Below are 20,608 nucleotides of genomic sequence, written 5' to 3' on the forward strand. Positions count from 1 at the left end.
ATGTGCGATACGGTTGTTGACCGACTTGTTATCAATCCAGCTGATAGCAGTAGCGGCGGCACCAACAGTGAAGGGGAGGAATCTATGGAAGGAATCGAATTTCTATCTGACTCTGCTTAGGCAAGTAAAACACTTTTATATCTTCAAATTAAATTCTTAAGTACAGAAGTTCAGCTTATCTTGTGAATAGTTATAGTTTTCCTTTTTATTTAATCTCTCGTAACTTGTAACATTGCTTTCGCGCCAACTTTCTCTCACACGTGGTGGAAGCAGCAGAAGCTTTACGATCATCCAATCGCTGAAGCCTGGCGGAGTAATACTTTTGCCCTTGTGTTTACAGTGCAGTCCCTTCTAAGCGCGGAAAAGGTATAACTGTATAGATTTAATCGCTATAAGTAGCTAATGTACTTATGGAAATCATGAGGGCAATCATAAACAGAGATCTCTCGATTCCTGATTTCACAGTGCCCTACAGATGGGCTGGGAGGATTTTTTAATTTATTTTTAGCATAGCTCTTCCATCACTTTACCTAACTTCTGCCATGATGATTAATGTTGATTAAATTAAATGGGTAAAGAGTGGTTACATAGAAAAACTTATGTACAGGCCAGGGCTTTAGCCTCGATCCTTCAGTAACGAGATCGTGAGGTGGAGAAATTAAGGAAATCAAGCAATGCAATATTTTTGAACAAACATTAATCATACACAAAGATGGTGTTTCAAAAATCCAATTCAAAATTACCACTGAGAGAAAATGCAGTTTGAATTACCGATACTCATGTATCCAAACGGTCATCTTTGTTGTAGGCCGACCTACATGCTGGGGGGGGGGGGGAGTGCAAGTGGTCCTGGGTCAGCAACTGATGGAGGCACATAGTGGTTCGGATTCCACTTTGAACTGTAGGTCCAGTCCCAATTAGCCTTTCTGTGCAACACCAAATCAACCAACCATGGCAGAATGGTTATCACAGTACTGTGCTACGACACGAGCAGTCCCGGCTTCGAACCTCGACCTGGGTGTTCTTTGTGTTTGGCCCTTCACTAATTTTATAGCATCATATTCACGATTAACCAAATGTGACAATAAAATCGACTCTAAGTAACAAAAATCAAATCATTGATTGATTGTTTGATTTGGTTCATTTTACTTCTCTTTCCTGCCACTTTTGGCTAATCGCGAAGATGATAAGATAAAATTGATGAAGGGACATACACAAAGAACACCCATGGCCAAGCTGGGATCTCACTCTGGCTTACTAGTCAAATCAAATCGTGTTTGATTCTCGAAAGGAGGTGGAGTTACGTTTTAGTAGTCATTGCTCATTTTATAATCGTCTCTTGTCTTGTTCTTTTTAGGAATGCTGAGCGATAAAGGGGGAGGGGGCTATGACCCACACCAACCTGCCCTTGGGCACCTCACTGATTGCTACCCCAAGTATCAAAGTCACCACACGTCACTGGCTGTAACCTAAGGGTTGCTAGTCCAGGAAGGGGCCGCACAAAAATGTGATGCTGAAGAGGCAGAAGTGACAAAGACGATCGATTATTCAAATTCATTACATAATAATTACAAAGTAAATCAACATGTAGAGGGAAGAATTTCTAGCATTTAAATAACTTCTTCTTACAGTACTGCATTTTAACTCGTCATTTTTTTCTCAGATGTGTGTATATTTTAAAGTTTAGAAGTGTTTTTAATACAGAGCATGCAATTAATGGAAGTAATGATGATGATAATGTCGACAGGGCCCAAAACAAAGAATAGCCTAGGGGTTTAAATTATATAAATACCCTCCTGAATAGTTGCCCTAACTGTGCATCATGGGTACTGATCGGAACACGGAATATCTATAGCCTGTCGTTTAGACATCTTCAAAACTAAATGAGGATAATATCATAATAAATGAAAAACATATATATCGTATATTCATTTTACCCTCCTAGTTTGATAATAGTTCAATTTGGATAATTAATATTCCACCAAATTGTTGTCATACTGGTATTTCCACAAAATACTTTAGTTCTCTGAGACAGAGACAAGATTAGGCCTCTTCAAGGCCGTTTGCAGGTGCAAAACCATTAGTTATATATCCCCATCTCAGGCACGTACTGTATAGAGAACTATATTTCAGGATGGATCTGAGCCAAGTGTTTTACATGTGATAATAGTAATTAATAGGTTGATGAAATCTAATAAGTGAATTAAGTTTTATATAAGAGTTTGCAAACGAAGTTACCACTCACATTTTTGGATTTCTTCTTGAAATAGTCAAAAAGTGTTCCAGTTTTTCTTTTTTTCATTCTCTCTGAACTCGGAGCTCAACAACATCCAGCCACCACAATTCACTGCTATGTACTGAACGAAGATGATCAATTTGTTTTCTCATTCCTTTCATTTGTCTCTTTTGAAGGCAAACAATCGAAACCAAAACCTTCCAAATTTTGGCACCTCAGAAGTTCATAAGGTGAGGTAAACGAAGCATCAACAGATGCCGACAATGAAAGTTAAAAGTAGCTTACATTCATGTGCAAAACCTAATTTTGGATGGACTGACTCACTCAAGAACACCAGGACTACAGTATTCCCATGCTCCTTTCTCTATTCTTGTACCTAATCATAATATACAATGTGCATTCCTTAATTAACTGTGTATTTGGAAATAGAAATACTGACAGTAAAACACCACATTCAGAACAGAATTCTGTGTAATTTCAAACAGAGTTCTCAAATAATTTATGAAATTTCCATCACATAAATAATATTTTGTTACAAAATGAAATTGTGTTGTTATACATTGGGCCCTTTACAGGGTGTCCCAACAGAGAACTGGGAGGAAGCCCCCCCCCCTGGTTTCGGTGCCCCTGGGTCCCACGAAGTGTAATATTCTTCAAGGTGGGTCCTCGATTGGAAAAGGTTGAGAACCACTGCCCTATTGGATGCACGAGGCAAAGAAAATTGGCTATTTTAACTGCAGAGGCAAGAATATGGACTAGATGTAGCACCCCTTTTCTATGTCAATTGTGACATGCCTATGATAAAAGTTCCCTGTGCATATTGCACTGTGCCATTGAGCCACATTTAGGGGATGTGAGGGTAGGGCACCAGACATTCTCGATCTTGGCCAATTTAGATATGATGTGATCAGCAACCATTCTACAGCCACCTTTACTCCCAGGACCTATTTATTTGAGGCTGGGTGAATCGCAGAGGTACTCTGTACATGGACAAGACCAGACAATTTCTTACCTCAGATCACCCAACCTAGGAATCAAACCTGGATCTCCCTTGTGGCAGTCAGATATCCTATCTACTAGACTACGACAGCACCAAACATGCACTATGGTTTCTACAAAAACATGGATGGGCAGAGACGTGAATAGACAGACAGAATACTTGAAATAATACAGAAGACAGTCAGCATGTTCCAATGGAGCAATCTAATATAACAGTGAATAATAATTTTTTTCGTTCATTCAAGTCAGAAAATGCAAAACAGTAACTGCCCTTACAGTGCAATTTAGAATAAATATTCCTCAGGGTGCAGTAGGTAGAGAGCTCAAAATGTTGGGGAAAAAATAAGATTGAGAAACTTAAAAATGGGGTTCCACTGTGTGTTATCTGATTTTGTTGTGTAAAATATACAAATTAGTTATGGAAGATCTACTGGGACTGGTTATTAAAATATAAAATGCAGTGTTTTGACTTTTTAAACGAAGGTTTACATTTGTCCTACAAATTAGCCTTTCAATAATCAAACTCATTATGAATGTGCAACTTACTCACAATAGCAATATAACACATATTTTTAAAATATTTGAAAAATATTCAAAAAACACCAAAAAATGGTACTTACGTTTTGTGAGTATGTTATTTACACAACAACATTTCGACAATCTACTGTTCTCTACTTCAGGTCCAAAACTTCGACTACGAAAAACTTTCCATAGCCACGTCGATATTTTAAAAACCAGGAATAAGGATGTGGGTTTGATATGGGTTAGGCAGGATTTTAAAATCTATGCCTAGAACTGATGTTGCCTTCATATTCTGTTACAAATTAACAGTCCCTGAAGTTAAAAGACCCTTTCCTTCTAAAACACGTATTTCAACATTGAACAATTTAAAATATTTTGACATGGCTATGGGAAGTTTCTCGTAGTCAAAGTTTTGAACCTGAAGAAGAGAACAGTAGATTCTCGAAACGTTGTTGTGTAAATAACATACTCACAAAACCATTTCTTTGTGTTCTTTTGAATATTTTTTAAATATTTTAAAAATACATGTTATATTAGCCTTTCAACCTCCTCATTGTACAAAGTTCCTGATGAACACTCACGTTAGAAAACTGGAAAGTTGAATGTGGTGTTTTTATTACCCGCTCTAGGTGTGGCCTTAATTATCATCATTTTTTTATGATGAGTGCATTAACACAGACATTTATCAACAATGTAGGGTAAAATATAATGAATTTAATTTTTTTTAAGCATGGCAATATCTTGTTCTAGTTCCATATATTCCATTCCTCATGTATTTTGAAAGAGTTTTACAATGAAGTCCACGCCACACACACAAATGAAAATACAACAGAATAGAGTAGAATGAAATACAATTTTATTCACAAGAACTCTGATCCTTACATATTCCTTTCACAGTGGTTCTTCAGGAAGTATACATGATTTCATTATTAGTAACAGCAGGTGCAAAAATAATACTTTCTATACCTTAGAAATACATCTATTACCACACCAAGAGCAAATAAGATTCGACGGTAAGGATGTCGAATCGACCCTTCTGAATAGAAATATGTATCATACATTGTTGGAAAGAGTAGGAATCAAGAATTCCAGAAATGTATAACTTAAGGTGAGGAAACAATTGGAACTGTAAAATTTTCATAAAAATTGCCCCCCTTCCCGATTCCCAGCTCCGTCACTGGAGTAATTGAGCACTACCGTGGCCCAGCCTTTTTTTAAAGATATCCTTTAAAGGCATGTTAGAACATGCGCAAAAAAAAAAATACGAATGAAAACATGATTTAAAAAGAGTTCAATCCTAGTGAAAATTCGTATACATATCCACGTTGAAAACCAAAGTTCGACCTGGCAATACTGTGTATTTAAAACTAACATGGATTTGGTTAAAGGAAACAATCTATGGTGAGTAATGTAGTAGTAAATTTTTTATTATTTCATTGAAGTGTAACTTCAAATTGAGAAATGAACAGTGGCAAATCGTAGTGTGAAATACGTACTATTAGCGAACATCTCTTTCTTTTACTTCAAATGGTAAAACACAAGGATCGATTGTGCAGTCTAGCTGATTTGACTATTTGTTACTATTACAACATATTCAAGTAAGAAAATTAACTTTACCTCAAAGCCCGTCTCCCCTTTCTTCTTCTCTTCTGCAGATGACGGGTATTCATTGAGAAGGTTTTCTGATTCAGAAGACATGTTATGGAAGTCCTCCAAGATTCTCTGGCTTATCTATGCACGGATAGCACACGAACTTTGGCAAACTGTCATCCTCTGAAACCTAGAATGAAGAAAACTGAAGTCATAAGTAGGGTAGGGCTGGGACATGGGTATTTAGACACTGGGTAGCTAAATGAAATTTGGGTAAATACTGGGTATTTATTAAAACTTTAGTCATCTACCAAGAGCCACACCACCATAGCTCAGTTCGTAGAGCATCTGGCTATCACTCGGAAGACCTAGGCTCATTTCACGGCAGATCTGCACAAGGAAATTTTCCAGTCAATTCCCTGTTTCTGCATGGCTCTGAGGATCACCCAGCCTCATATAAATGGGTACCTGGGGGCAATGCTGGAGGGAAACTGATCGCCATCACAACTTTGGCCACAATCAAGAATACCTGGAGCTATATACCTCAACATCACCCCATGTGCCTTTCTTTTTATTTTAGTTATGTACCTCAAAGGTAGATATTTATTACAAATTAAATGTTCCCGTATATATTTTGTATTGAGACAAAAATATAAACATTCCTCTTAGCAATTGTTACAGTTGAACATTTTGATTCCCTACCAAACTTGCAAAAATTTGTTGTAAACTGAATTTTTAAATTATACAAAGCTTTGTATATTTCTATTCCTATTATATTTTCGTCATTCCCGTATTATATATTGCATGTTGTCACTTTCCCAGATACATTCACATCTCTTACTCAGTATGGCCACTACAGGACCATGATAAAATTCAAGTATAATTCCTGGTAAAGTAAATTCAAGGGTATAAGCAGATGTTTTCTCTATTTCAACCTTACATATTACCACCTCTTAATTCCCCAAACAAATATATTAACATTATAAAGGGTCTGTGATTACAATGTATCCACAAAATACTAATTCAATTAAATGGCATACGTACACACACACACATCTATCTCTACATAATATTTAATTTCAGGTGCGGAGTGGTTTACATTTGCCATTTCACTAGTTCATGAACGAAATACATATATCTACAAAAAGAATTGTTAATTGTATAAGAATTTCAATTCCAAATTTTAATTGTTTGAAATTAATTTGTTGTACTTCCAGTGGTACTCTAAAAGTTGGTAGTGTGTGCTGCAGGCCAATATTTTAAATATTGTTAAAATGACACTTTATTAAATTGTAAGTGAGTGTGGCATGCACCCAAGACCGATCACAGGTTAATATACAATATTATACTCTTGAAAATAAAAAGATGAAGGATTTTCAAGCTCATAAAAGTTTCAAGCAATGAGGGAGCGTTTTTCTTATGTGATCAAATTCATCAGTGACATAGTTGAGGTGTCTAAAACTCTTGGACCAACAGAATGAAGACTGTATGATAAAACCGGGTGTAATGCCCTTGACATTACATTGTGATTCCTTGTTATTTAGTTAAAATATAGTACTGGTCGTTTTCAATATGGCAAACATTTATGACGCCATAGAGAACTAGTGTCAGATGGAAAATAAACTAACCTTGATGTGCCAGGACCTGGCAACATTTAAGAAACTAATAGATTTATCAACAAGCAAGAAAAACTATAGCAACTAAAAAATATAGTGGAAAAGATGTCTTGAAAAATTGCAATATGTGATTTAAAGTTCATTTAATTGCTGTTAAGTGTGAGTTTCAAAGAATAAACCTTGGGTAACATTATCGTATGAGGGAAACAGATTCCTTCAAATTTACAGAAAAAAAGTACTTACGGAAATCATTTTCTTTAGCGTTGTGGAAGTTCCTGAATATAGATTTGATCCATTTTAATGTGAATGCGTGTTGTTTTTTAGATGAAGCACATGTTTAGGTTGAAATGAGTGCTAATGGAACCTAACCTAACCTCGTAGGCATACCTCGTCCCCGTGAATGGATAGTGGGGCTATTGTGTACAGAAAGTGTAAAAAGAAAAAGGTACTTACCCGAAGAGATGCCAGCTGCTGCACCACAAACGTGAACCGCGAATGCAAAGAAGCAATCACCATGCAGATAGGGACGTAAAGTAGAGTCTAGCCGTATGTTAACATCAGTGACGTGCAGTGACCTTGACATTTGGGGTGGCGAAGGTTGGTTTGTGGTTCATACCCCCCCCCCCCCCCCGCAACACACACAAATCTGAAATTTGGAAGTTTTTGTCCTCTTGAATTTCAGCTGCAGCAAGATCTTTATTAGCATCTGCCTGTCCAAGTGCCTATTGTTTAATTCCAGTTCTTTCATAGCCACTCCATTTTTTTACGTAGTAAGGTAAAGGTAAAGCACAATGCCATGAAGCCACATTTAGGGGATGTGGAGGTGGGGCCCCATGCATTCTCGATCTTCTCTTTTGGAGGTGATGTGCCCAGCACATGCTTCATCTGCCTTTGTCAACCAAGGTTGCCCCCAGGTACCCATTGGTTCAAGGTTGAGCAAACTCCAGAACCACTTTTTGCAGGGTCAAGGCCAGAAAAACCCGACCTTAGATCACTCACCCTGGAAACCGAACCTGGGTCTCCCACGTGGCAGTCAAATGGGTAACAGTTGTCAATTTCATTTGTTCATTTTTACACAAGAAAGTACTTACCAAAATGAGTTTCTGTAGCATTATCGAAGGTGGTGGAGATGTTTTCTTTCATCGTTGAATCTGTTTTACGGGGAATTCATGTATTTTTGAAGAGAAATATCTCTCAGACGCACAATTGGCGTTCCATTTGCTTTCTCGTGAACCGGATGTTCGCACGCTTGATGACGTAATCTCCTGTCATTGTTTTCAACCATGCCATTGTGTTACAGGAAAATAATTTAGGGAATTTTTCGATGAATTTAGGGGTGAAATGAGTGCTAATGGAACTTAAGCTAACAGGCCTAACCTAACCTCATGTGAATGGTTCATGGGGCTACCCGTGGATGGTTTTTGTGGCTAACGTCAATGGTTTGTGAGGATAGCGTGAATGGTTTGTGGGGCTACCTGTGGATGGTTTTTGGGGCTAAGGTCAATGGTTTTGGGGCTATTTGTTGGGCATTTTTTGGTTAGTAAAGTTGGAGGTACTAGTTTACTATCCTTTGGACAGATTTCTTCATTTCTACAGAAGAAACTACTTACCGTAATAAGTTCCTGTAGTATTGTCTAACATCTGGAAGGTGTTTTGTGTGATGTGGGAATGTTTCATAGCGGAAATTCAACCATTGACGCATAGCCCCACGAACCATTTCCGGTAAGGTTAGGTTAGGTAGGGTCACAATAGGTTACACTAGTTAAAAATTGGTTTCGAAAAAATATGTGTAGCCCCACACACCATTCTTGCATAGCCCCCACACACCATTCTCGCATAGCCCCATGAACCATTGACACATAGCCCCACAAACCATTTGCGGAAACGTACGTTCTTCAGTTACAAAAACACTTTTTTTTTAAAAAATGATCAAAAAAACATGAATACACATTAAAAAATGATACGCGAAGCAGATAGGTAAGTAGAAATGTTAAAAATTGACGAAACTCAGAACTTATAGGTGTCCGAAGGATAGTAAACATTTACCCAAGCGGTGTATTGCTGAAGGGAAACAAGGAAGAATATTGGGGCTATTATTGACATTATTTTCGTCAGAAAAGCAGAGTAGCACCTAAAAGAATGTTTCGCAATGCACAATAGGTAAGTTCCAATGTAAGAAGTGACGAAATAAATGAGTGCGGCATGTTCAGCCGATAGACAACTGGTAATGTCAAATGCCCTACCGACTAGTGTGAGTGCTCTGCTTTTTTGCTTTTTGTGCCATTTTTGGCTAATTTCCAAAGAAGGGGATGAGTGATGATATAAAATTGATGAATAGACACTCACAAACATTCACGCTCAGCCTGGATTCATAGCATCGTAGCACGATGTGCTAATCACTCCGTCACGGAGAATGGTCCTTACCGACTAGACCACTGTGGTATTTTGCGTGGTTTGATTTCTAATTATGTCTGTTAACACATATCATACTTCAGAGGTTCCGTGACTACTTACTGCACATTTTGTGGAGAACAATTTTTCCCTCCCATGCACTTCTATCTGACTGTTTGCGTGTGTGGGATGTGAAGGAGTATTATTTCACTCCTAAATGTTTTTGTTGTTATGATAGTCAGGTCAGGTTTGGGGCTCTTGGAATTACTAAAATATTCTGAAATCCTTTCATTGTTAGATTAGGTGGATCACCTTTAGGTCTTTTAGCAGTAGAATAATTGGTAACAGTTAGATATAGCGAAAACTCGTTTCTTCAAATTTACAGGAGAAGAGATGGAAAAGTACTTACGGAATTGAGTTCCTGTGGACTTTTGGAAGCTGGGAATAGTGTTTTTTTCCATTCGTGCAACTTATTCGGCCGGTAAATAATGTAATTTTCGACATTCATGTATCTCCGTTGCATGATAGCTCATGCCACCATTACCGTCGTCTATGTGAATCAAATGTTCTGTGTGTTCGATTATATAACCCCCTGTCAATGTAGCAACCATGCGGTAGTTTTACAAGATGATGTGTGAGCGTTTTTTTTTTTCCAATTTAATTTTCTATGTTGCCTAACCTAACTGAACCTAACCTTCTGTGGATAGGTTGTGCGGCATTTATCAGTTCATAAGTTTGGTAACACTGAATATCAGCTGATGATAGACAACGTGAGTCAAGATTTGGCTGCCAATTAGCAACGACCAATAAATACTTACAATGTTAAAAATAACGCTTTTTTCATTCAAAAAAAGTAATCCTAAGTTGAAAAGTGTTCCGCTATGCATATGAGGTAAGTACAAATGAAATTAATTTGAAAATGAAGGAGTTAAACGTGTTTTCGCTATATCTAACTAGTACCGAATAATCAATGCCCCTAAATGCTTTAAACACCTGATCACTTCTTGATCTGGCTTTGAGCACAAATCTTCCTTCGAGCCTCGCATAATAATTTGCAAATAATTGATGAAAGTTCAGCAGGGGGAAAGAGAAACTACATTCCATCTTACTATTTCACAAATTCGGTATTACATCCAAAACAGGGGAATAGCTAGGATGACTCCCCAAAATCCCATTCCTGTCTACATTTAGTGTAATTTTACATGTAATTATATAGTGTACTTTGATACCTCTGATGCAGAAATGGAACCTGTATTAACCATGTAAACAAAAAAAAAACTAAAAGTTTCACTACTCACCTGGTTGCAAATTGACTGCACGTATATGTACAAAAATTGGATAGCATATGAAACACTGTTGGTACACATGAGAATGAATTTGTACAGCTTTTCCAATATATTCTATCACAGTAGTTCCCCAAGTGTGTGTCGTGGTGGGGTAGGCCACCATGGATAGCTTACAGGGGTGTCGCGAAATGTTCCAATATTTTCACTGAAATGACACTTCCAGATATATGCTTATTTAGTACTTTTGGTACCTGTTCGACCTCTGACGAACACCTCTCACTCGTTTATTTTGTCATTTTTAACATACCTACTTATCTATTCTGCATTGCGGAACATTCTTTAAGGTGGGATTATGCTTTTTTCTTGAAAATAATGTCACTTTTTCACATTATGAGTAATTATTGTTCTTCCTTTTTTAGCTTGCGTAACACACAATATGGCGTGCACACCTGTGGCGTTCTGGATCATCATGTGTCATGATTGTTGATTTGCAACGTCCGTGAAGTTAGCACCGAATTGAAACGAGAAGTAAGCGACCTGAACGCAGTAGAAGCAAAGGATATAGATGGTAGCTCAGGGTTGCCAGGAGTGTAAAAAAAAGCCATCCAATTCAAGAGAGCCGGAAAATTATGCAAATAGCAGTTTATGAATTTATATTTGTTTTCGGGTGGGGGGGGGAATACACGAAAGTCACCGATATTACAAAAATGTATGCACGTACGGATACAAATGCAATTGTAATGGGTAAATTGGAAAAAAAAACACCGCAAAAAAAAACCTAGGATTTCATAACTACAACATTTTTCTATAAGCCTGCATACTCAACATCATTCTTCCTACTATATTCTAGTATCTAGAGTACTCCCACCGAATTGAAATGTCACAAAATAACGTATACAAGGGAATAATGAAAAACTTAATGTCCCGCGGTGTCCAACCTGTGGCCCGCGAGGATTTGGTTTCCCAAAAACAAAAACAAAAAAAGTTTCCACGGTAAGTGTCCACAATTACCGAATATATAACCACCACAAAAATGACTTATTTTTCGCCATATGTAACCGTTACCGTTCCAGCCACGAATTGCATTTTGGGCCCCTGAGACGAATCAAAATTCCATTTAATGACTTTACAAATAAAGAATAAACATCAAGGAACACAACCAAGAAAAGTTTATACGGTAAGTGTCCACAAATAACGAAGATATAACAACCCCAAAAATGACTTATTTCTCGCGATATGCAACCGTTACCGGTCCAGCCACGAATTGCATTTTCGGCCCCTAAGACCAATTAAAGTTCCATTTAGTGATGTTAATACAAAGAATAATAGTTTTCATAACAGGAATAAAATTCTTCCTAGTTAATCAAACAGAATTCCGAAGCCAAAAAATCTTTAAATAATAATAATAATAGAAAACAGTACTGCAAATTACAGGAACTAGCTTACGTTTTCATATTGAACCAGTTCAAGGAAAGAACATTTAGTTTCACACTTTTCAAAATTCCAAATCACATGCCAGAGGTATCAACTACAGGTTCATTGCACTGAGAAGGAAAAAGAAAGAGGCTTACTCCAATCCCCTTAACCTGTCATGGTAATCTCAGTATCTCGCCTTTGTATGCTCCTTGCCGCCACCAGCTGAGGGCATATTATATGCCGCATATATGCCAATCCCACTCAGTTCAGCATAGGCGATTTGATTCTCCTATCCGATTGGCTGATTTTGCGGATGTGACGTCACACCAACACAAGAAAACAATTGAATGGATAATGCGAATTGATAAACAACAAACATGCGTGTGTGCATTAAAAATTTATATATTAATGTAACAACGGTGGAAATTGTGTGTAGTGTGTACAAAAAAAAGTTACTTTCGTACTGTAAACAGGAGATATAACAAAATATAGTGCTAGTTGAGTTAAGAGCAAATTAAAGCGAGAAGGATATCTGTATGTATTTTTAACATAATAGGGTACAATAATGACAAAATGTGTTTGTGATTGTTTGGAAAAATTGCAGCATATATCAGTCTAAAAAAAAATCAACACAAGCGAAAACGTAAACATTTGAAGTGAACCATGAAATTCTTTATCACCTGCTAAATTTTAGTTTCGTACAGCAGAGAAGGTAAATATGCGATAACGCCCGGACACCTTTCACTCATTTATTTCCTTAATTTTACCACTGGTACTTACCTATTTTGCCTTGCGGAACATTCTTTAAGGTGAAGTTATGCCTATTTTCATAAAATACTGTCAACTTTTCATATTACGATTGATTATTTGTCTTACTTGTTCCGCTTCTGTAATACACAATATGGCGTGCACTCGTAATGGATCATCGCGCGTCATGACGCGCCAGCTTGTGTTTTGTCGATTTTCAGTGCGCAAGCAGTGTTTCAAACCTACATGACGGAAAATTACGTACTATTTCGATGTTTGTTTCATGTTTACCTCCACAAACCACGCACGTTAGCCCCAAAAACCATTGACGTTAGCCCCAAAAACCATCCATGGGTAGCCCCACAAACCATTGACGTTAGCCCCAAAAACCATCCACGGATAGCCCCACAAACCATTCACACAAGGTTAGGTTAGGCATGTTAGGTTAGGTTCCATTAGCACTCATTTCACCCCTAAATTCATCAAAAAAAGAAAGCGCGGCGAACAGTTAAAAATAGAAATTTTCGTAAAAAGAAGGCACGTTTGGAAACGCTGCAGAGATCGCGTAACTTTCAACGCTCTCGCCATCTGCACGCACACAATGGAAACAACGTCATAATGTGGCAGGCAATGCCAATATCTTACGTAAAAAGTGATTAATTCTTGTTCGGCAGCATTAAACTACGAAGGTTTTACTTTCCGTGATAGAAAATAACTCAAAGAACGTCCAGAATGCTAAAGAAACTCATTTTAGTAAGTACTTTCTCCTGTAAATTTGAAGAAATCCGTCCGGGTGATATCGCATATTTACCCAGAGAAATATTGTAATGGTGTAATGTGCAGAAAATAAAAACATGTTGTTAAGTACGAAGCAGTATTCTTGATAACTTTAATTTTATCCTTTAAATATTTCTTTCGTGCTATTTTTATACTAAAATGCGTCTAAGTTTTGACTGTGTAATCATTTTAACAATTTGTATAGAAGGGTGGAAAATGCATTTAGATAGGTCGCGACTATTTTCACCAGGTGGTGAGAATAGTATATGAGGCTACTGTCACCAGGTTGTGAGGATGGCATGTGGAGCTATTTTCACCAGTTTCTGAGAATAATATATGGGACAGTGGAAAGTGCTGAATACCACAAATCATGATTATCAGGTATTGGAAGTATTTACAGAAGTATTTTTAACGCTAATAACTCTAAACCTGACCTGTCTAACCTAACAACAAAAGCATTTGGGAATGTGTTAAGTACACGTTCGTACCTACATCAAGTGACATATTAGCAGTAGCAGTGAATGTTGGAACACCTTGTGGTAATTTTTCCAAACCCATGGTGTGCAGAAGTAGAAGTACTTGTCACCCAAATGAAAATAAATACAAACTGACGTAAGCTTGATACATGCTAACAACTAGAGAGTGCATGTATGCATATAACAGGCCAGGTTAGGTAGATTATGCACATGTGGAGTTTAGAAACCTGGTCACTTCATTTAGAATATTGGAAATGTGTACAGAAGTAAGCTTCAAGTTTGGAAAAAGCAATGGTACTACTTTACTATACCGGAGACACCTATCAATAATTTATTTCGCAATTTTTTACATTGCTAACGTACTATTCTGCATTGTGGAACATTTCTTTAGGTGAAATAATAAATTTCTAACGAAAATAATGTCTATTTCTTACATTAACGAGTACTTACTGTTGTTCCTTATTTCCAACAAACCATCCACGGGTAGCCCCAAAAACCATTGACGTTAGCCCAAAAATTCACGATAGCCGCACGAACCATCAAGGGGACGAGGTATGCCTACTAGGTTAGGTTAGGTTCCATTAGCACTCCTTTCGTTCAATTTAGCATATACAGACAATACGAGAGCATTTTGTGCTCTCGAGCAGAAAGCAAATGGCAGCAGCAGCAATAGCACGTCGAAAATAGATTTTCATAGAAAACCACATGCATTCGCATTAAAATGGATCAAATCTACATTCCCAAACATCAACAACGCTACAGAAAATGATTTGCGTAAGTACTTTCTCCTGTAAATTTGAAGAAATCCGTCTCCGGTATAGTAAAGTGTTACCAAAGCAATTTGCTAATTTGTTCAGTATATGCCTGTTTAACTGATAGGCAGTTTTGGTAAAATCTGATATTCCCCGGACACCTATAACTTCTTCGTTTTGTCAATTTTTGACATTTGTACTTACCTATCTGCTTCGTGGAACATTCTTTAAGGTGTATATATGTTTTTCGTCCCGGAATCGGTGCGAAATTTAAACTAAAAAATTATTTTTGTTTGAAATTTTTGAGTCCAAATTTCCCACCGATTCCGGGCTCTGCCCCTGGGGTAATTGACCTACCGCCCCCAACTGCTAACGCGGCCCCGCCTCTGCTCCGGCTCCCTGGTTTTATCTATAGAGTCTCTGTTAAAGGCATGTTAGAAATTGGCCGGAGTCACCTGCCCCCAAATGAGCCCCAAAACTTTTAAATTTGAAGAAATCCGTTACATCACACAAAACACCTTCCAGATATTAGACAATGCTACAGGAACTTATTACCGTAAGTAGTTTCTTGTGTAAAAATGAAGAAATCTGTCCGGGGAATATCAGATTAGTACCATGGTTTTAGCTTCAGCATGGCTTTAGCATGCGTGTGGGGAGCTTTGTTATTTAATTCTAAGTAAAAAAAATAAACATCACTGTTGTGTTTTGATGTGAAAAAATTGTACATGGAAAGTTCTTCTGATACACAGTGTAGCACACTGTGTAGAATGGCTAGCCATGTCTGTGTGTTTATTTAATTTTGATGTAAGCTTGAAAACGTTCTGGGAAACCAGACGAAACATTGCAGGAAAAATAAAAACACTAAAAAATGTATTTCTAAGTAAAACAAACAAACATCACTGTTGTGTTTTGATGTGAAAACATTGTACATGGAAAGTTCTTCTGATACACAGTGTAGCACACTATGTAGAAGTGTAGAATGGCTAGCCATGTGTGTGTGTTTATTTAATTTTGATGTAGACTTGAAAAAGTTCTGGGAAACCAGACGAAACATTGCAGGAAAAATGAAAACCACTAAAAAATGTTATTATATTATTATGCATAGACAATGCCCATTCATGTTGTGTGCATGTCTACAATGTGAAACACCATGAAATGGTGCAAAATAAGAGTTTTAAGTTTAATGGTGCACTACCAAATCCCATTAGGCGAGTTGTTTCTTCCACTGTGGGCTGTGAAGCCAGGAATTCTTCCTTACAATTCTCAACAAATATAAGACATGATTGTTTCTTAATGTGTGTTCATTGCATATTTCAGTATTTAACATTTATTGGTCACAGTCACAATACAGATAGGGAACATAAATGCATTGTAGTTTTATTTTTCTCACTTGATAATGATTTTCTGTCGCTTTAGGCTAATAGTGGTGATGAAGATGAAATGGTGATCACATGAAATGGATTAAGGAATACAAAGTAACTTCCATCTGCAGGCTAGATCTCGAGCAAGGGAAGTTTGGTAGCGAGGCTGTGATTTGACTGCTCACCATGCATAGCCACCTAGGTGGTAGGAAATATAAAGTACAAAGTATAAAATAGGATTAAGGTTTAAACAGCATTCCATTCATGTTACCATAGCCATTGCCAGATAAACTGCCGCAAAGGATATATTTATTCTATCCATTATCTGTTTTAACAGTGTGGTATTCAAGTCTGGTTTCAATTTCTAAATTAGGCATGCTCTTAATTTTGAATATTATGGTTAAATATATCATACCAAACTAACATTAGAACAAGAATGGTATTTTGTTTACAAACGATGTCATAAATTGTGCAAATAAAAAAGCAGTCATACAATTTATTTTTAGCTAGTTACAAGATTATTATAAGTGTTACCATTGGAAAAACTAATCTATTTCCAAATATATTTATAAAAGAACTTCATTTGACAGATCTCATTAAATCCAGTCAATATTTTTAAATTAACAAACACAAGAACTTTAATTTTCAATAAACTTCTGATTTAAACAGCAGTGGTGAACACTCCATATACCCAGGGTTAGTGTATGCTAACCTGGTGTAATGGTTTGGTGTTTAACACATTGAGTGTGAAAACAATGATAATGTGTCACGAGATGAATAGGCTTGCTCCCGGAACAGCTGGGAGTCTGTCCTGGTCTCCTTGACAAAATTTGTTATTTCTTAAAATGAGGAGATGTAGTAGTATTATATTTTTTATTATATATTCATTATCATCTTTTTAATTTCATTTGGTATGCATTTGTCGAGTGAAGAAATTCGTTATTGCAAACCAAACAATTAAACTTCACAACATGTGATAACAGGTATGAGTTTCCAGGAGTTTGTTTTTGTGTCATCCATATGTGTTTGTGATGATCCCTTCATTGCTCTCATCTTATCATCATTCATCTTCACCTTCGTGATTAGCCAAAGTTGCGGATAAAAGTGACGTAAAATAAACAAAGTGAAACCAAATCAAGAAATAAAGATAAACTACAGGGGGTCATGTATGCGAAGTCCAATAAACCAGTTAAAGGGTTCCGTCTCATGTTCTTTGGGTGTGTTAATAAGGATGGTCATTTGTCAAGGGGTGGATAAAATGTTAACATTTCAGCTGCTTTGGTGATTGTGTCTATGTGTGTTAGAATTTTAGTATAAGTGTATATCTAACTTAAAATGCTTATTTTTGCCACCTTGAAATTTCTTACGTTCGCACTTTGATAAATATAACCCAATAAAATAATTAATTCCCCATACCCCTATTCCAATTCACACTACTAACAAAAATGAAAGACAACCAAAAATAAGTGCAACCTGAAGTGTGCTACTCTTGAGACTTTCACTTATGCATAAAATGTACATCCACTCTTCTTAAACATTATAATATTTTTGGGGAAAAGTTTACTTAGTTCTAGATCTTTTTGTTCTTGCTTATATAGCATGTGGTCGCATCTGGTAGATTGTTACTAGCGATACATATACATTACATGTACAGTCAATGGCAATGATAATGGTAGGCAAATTGTCCACTGCCATTTTCATTACTTCTTTATTCTACATCCTGTGTTGTTTTAAGGAATGAAACTATGTTGGTTCGAAGCAGGCATTGCTTATTGAATTCATTATTTCAATTCATTGTCATCACATTGTGTAATTCAGACCGAATGAAAATGGTGGTGGACAATTCGCCTACTGTTTCTTTCGCTGTTGGGTGTACATATATATATGTGTGTGTTCCGTATAGGATGCTGAATAGAAAATTAAATAACAACAGGGAAAATATCATGAAAATAGTTATATCTAACATATATGTAAGCAGTAACATCTCCCATTTACGTATGAAAAACAACGTCAGGCATATGTCCACCCCTACTGAGTCTGCATACATTTATGCGCTCCACAAAATTACTGATAACCCTCTCGCAGATGTCTGTCCTGATGCCTCCAATCACCCGTATGATTTCTGCCTTCAGTTCCAAAAGGGTTTGTGGTTTGTTGGCTTACACCTGTGATTTCACAAATCCTCATGAGAAGAAATCACAGGGTGTAAGATCACATGACCTTGCTGGCCATTCCTGGTCACCGTGCAAAGAGATCACTTGTTTGCAGGAATTTTTCATGGAGTTCCATATCATAACCACAACAAACGAGTCAAAACAATTGAGGCTACATTAATCTGCATAACAACAGATACCAACATTGGTAAGAACAGGTCTGCCAACCTCAAAACAAAATAATAGCATTCATTTCAAATTCGGCACCCTATACGGAACACCCTTTATTACCTTCAAATTATTGTTGTATTGTTATTTAATTTGTCTTCTTGTGTCATTTTGGCTAATCATGATGAGGATAAGTGATTATTGGATGAAATTGATGAAGACACACCCACGAAGAACATCTATGAACAGGTTGGGACTCACACCTGGGAATTTCAGTGACACTTTTGAAATGTGATCACCTAATATATTCAGCAATCGAATCTACTATAAATTGCCGTTCATTCCCATTCATAATAATTGTAATCACAGAAACAAAGATTGATGGAAAATAAGATAGAAAATATCTTGCCACTAGTGGTCCTCCTGAGTCTCCCTATCATCAGTGCTTGAAGTGGAAATTAATAGCTGGGCTGGTGGAATGCTTGGGGAGAGGATGGTGCTTGTATGAACCAACATGGAAACAATGCAGTAGGTGGGAAGATGCCTGTGCAAATTATCTAAACTGAGGGATGCTTTATGGAAATTTTTCCATGTTACCCGCCACTTTGAGCACTTGTAACAATTATAGACACAAGTGATCCTGGATTAAATACACCCATGCAACAGTCTTGTTAGGTTTGAAAATGAAAGTAGTGCAAATGCTCATCTTTTGTATTGAGTTACAGAAACATGTGCTTTTCTTACTTAAGCATAATGCTTCAAATTTGAAACCAATGATGGATGCATACAAATCTAGAAAGTCCTTTACAATGCCATGTCATGAACAGGGCTTAAAGTGAGTTGGAACTCCATTCTGGTAAATCACTTTTGTGCCAGAACTCAGTTCCTGCCGGTCATCCATTTTATTTATTTACTACACTACAAAAGTCTGTCCATTGTTACATTATTTTTTGCAAACAATAGATACTAAATTTGTCTCTCGTCAGTAAGCAGTGTGGAAATTTTGGAAAAAATATTATAAATGGGCAAGTGCTGTCTTTTATAATCCAAATGACAACTTAAATTTTATAAAATAACAGATGTGATAGTTTGTGTTTATATTTATTTTGTATGCAATAATAATAACAATACCAATCACCATTATTATTGTCATCATTAGTAGTAGTACTCATGTTGATTCATTTGTGGTTGACATTCTGGCTATTGACTGAAACCACTTAAAGCACTGGTCATGAAGGTATATCTACAAGCAGCCCTAGAAATCAGTGCATTAAAAGAGCAAGCAGTAGAAACAATACATAGGTTTGTAATACCAGCAAATTGTATTTGGCATGCTGTTTCTTCTATTCTGCACTGTAAAACCAGGGATGCTGACTTTCAAACCTGGACAACGCATGCATGTTTCTACTGGTTTGCAGGAGATGTAGAAAATAAATATAGATACCAACTTTCGGTGTGCATGTGTCAACCTTGCGGGCGAGAATATTCACGACTGGGAGATGATGTGCTTTGAGATGGGCACTATTGGCTTTTAGGTTACTGCCCTGTGGAAAAGGGCATTCAGGATGGCGAGGCATTGTTCCTTGTGATGGAAGCTACGGACGTGTATGGGGAATTTATTTCAAAAAGGTTGTGTTTTACATCAAATATTAACACCATAAAAGCAACCAAGACAAAGTTGGTTGGGACTTTGCATTGCTTATTTTTTTTAGGGATATTTTTTACACTGAAGCAACATGTGTCAATTGAGGATGAGACAATCCAATGGTGGCTTGTGCAGTGGATCAGTGTGAATTGTTGCTATTCATTCCAAGTGACACATCATTTTAGTGTAAAGTCTCTCTTTAGTTTCCATATGTACCAATGTTTCAGAAACTGGTTCTGCTCCCGTTTTCTGGGTAGTGTACTGTATTTGCTTCCATCTTGTCCCATGTAAGAGTGAGACAGAACCAGTCTCTGAAACATAGGCACATACAAACACTAAAGTCAGTGGTTACATGTAGAAACAATTCAACATGCCACTCCTGACCACTTGACTGGAACGTTTGGTGGTGAGATCATGAGTCAACTTAACTTTGCTTCATGAAGAGGCTAAATTAAGTCATATGTAAATATATG

General features: G+C 37.0%; 2 protein-coding genes across 2 annotated transcripts in view; one reads left to right on the top strand and one right to left on the bottom strand.

Moving 5' to 3' along the window:
* Nucleotides 1–12,185, bottom strand: part of LOC145999725 (uncharacterized) — a 241,021-nt gene extending 228,836 nt beyond the window's left edge. Inside the window, exons 1-2 of the mRNA XM_083137004.1 lie at nucleotides 12,087–12,185; nucleotides 5,375–5,537 (exon numbers count right to left, since the gene is read on the bottom strand). Of these exons, the coding sequence (XP_082993130.1) occupies nucleotides 5,375–5,455 (81 nt within the window). The 5' untranslated portion in view covers nucleotides 5,456–5,537; nucleotides 12,087–12,185. The remainder of the gene's footprint in view (nucleotides 1–5,374; nucleotides 5,538–12,086) is intronic.
* LOC145999327 (uncharacterized) overlaps nucleotides 1–20,608 on the top strand; it is a 463,252-nt gene that overhangs the window by 301,453 nt on the left and 141,191 nt on the right. The gene's annotated exons all lie outside the window — the stretch shown is intronic.

Source organism: Lepisma saccharinum, chromosome 15 (assembly GCF_977018435.1).
Source record: "Lepisma saccharinum chromosome 15, izLepSacc3.1, whole genome shotgun sequence".
In the NCBI taxonomy this organism is placed as follows: Eukaryota; Metazoa; Arthropoda; class Insecta; order Zygentoma; family Lepismatidae; genus Lepisma; species Lepisma saccharinum.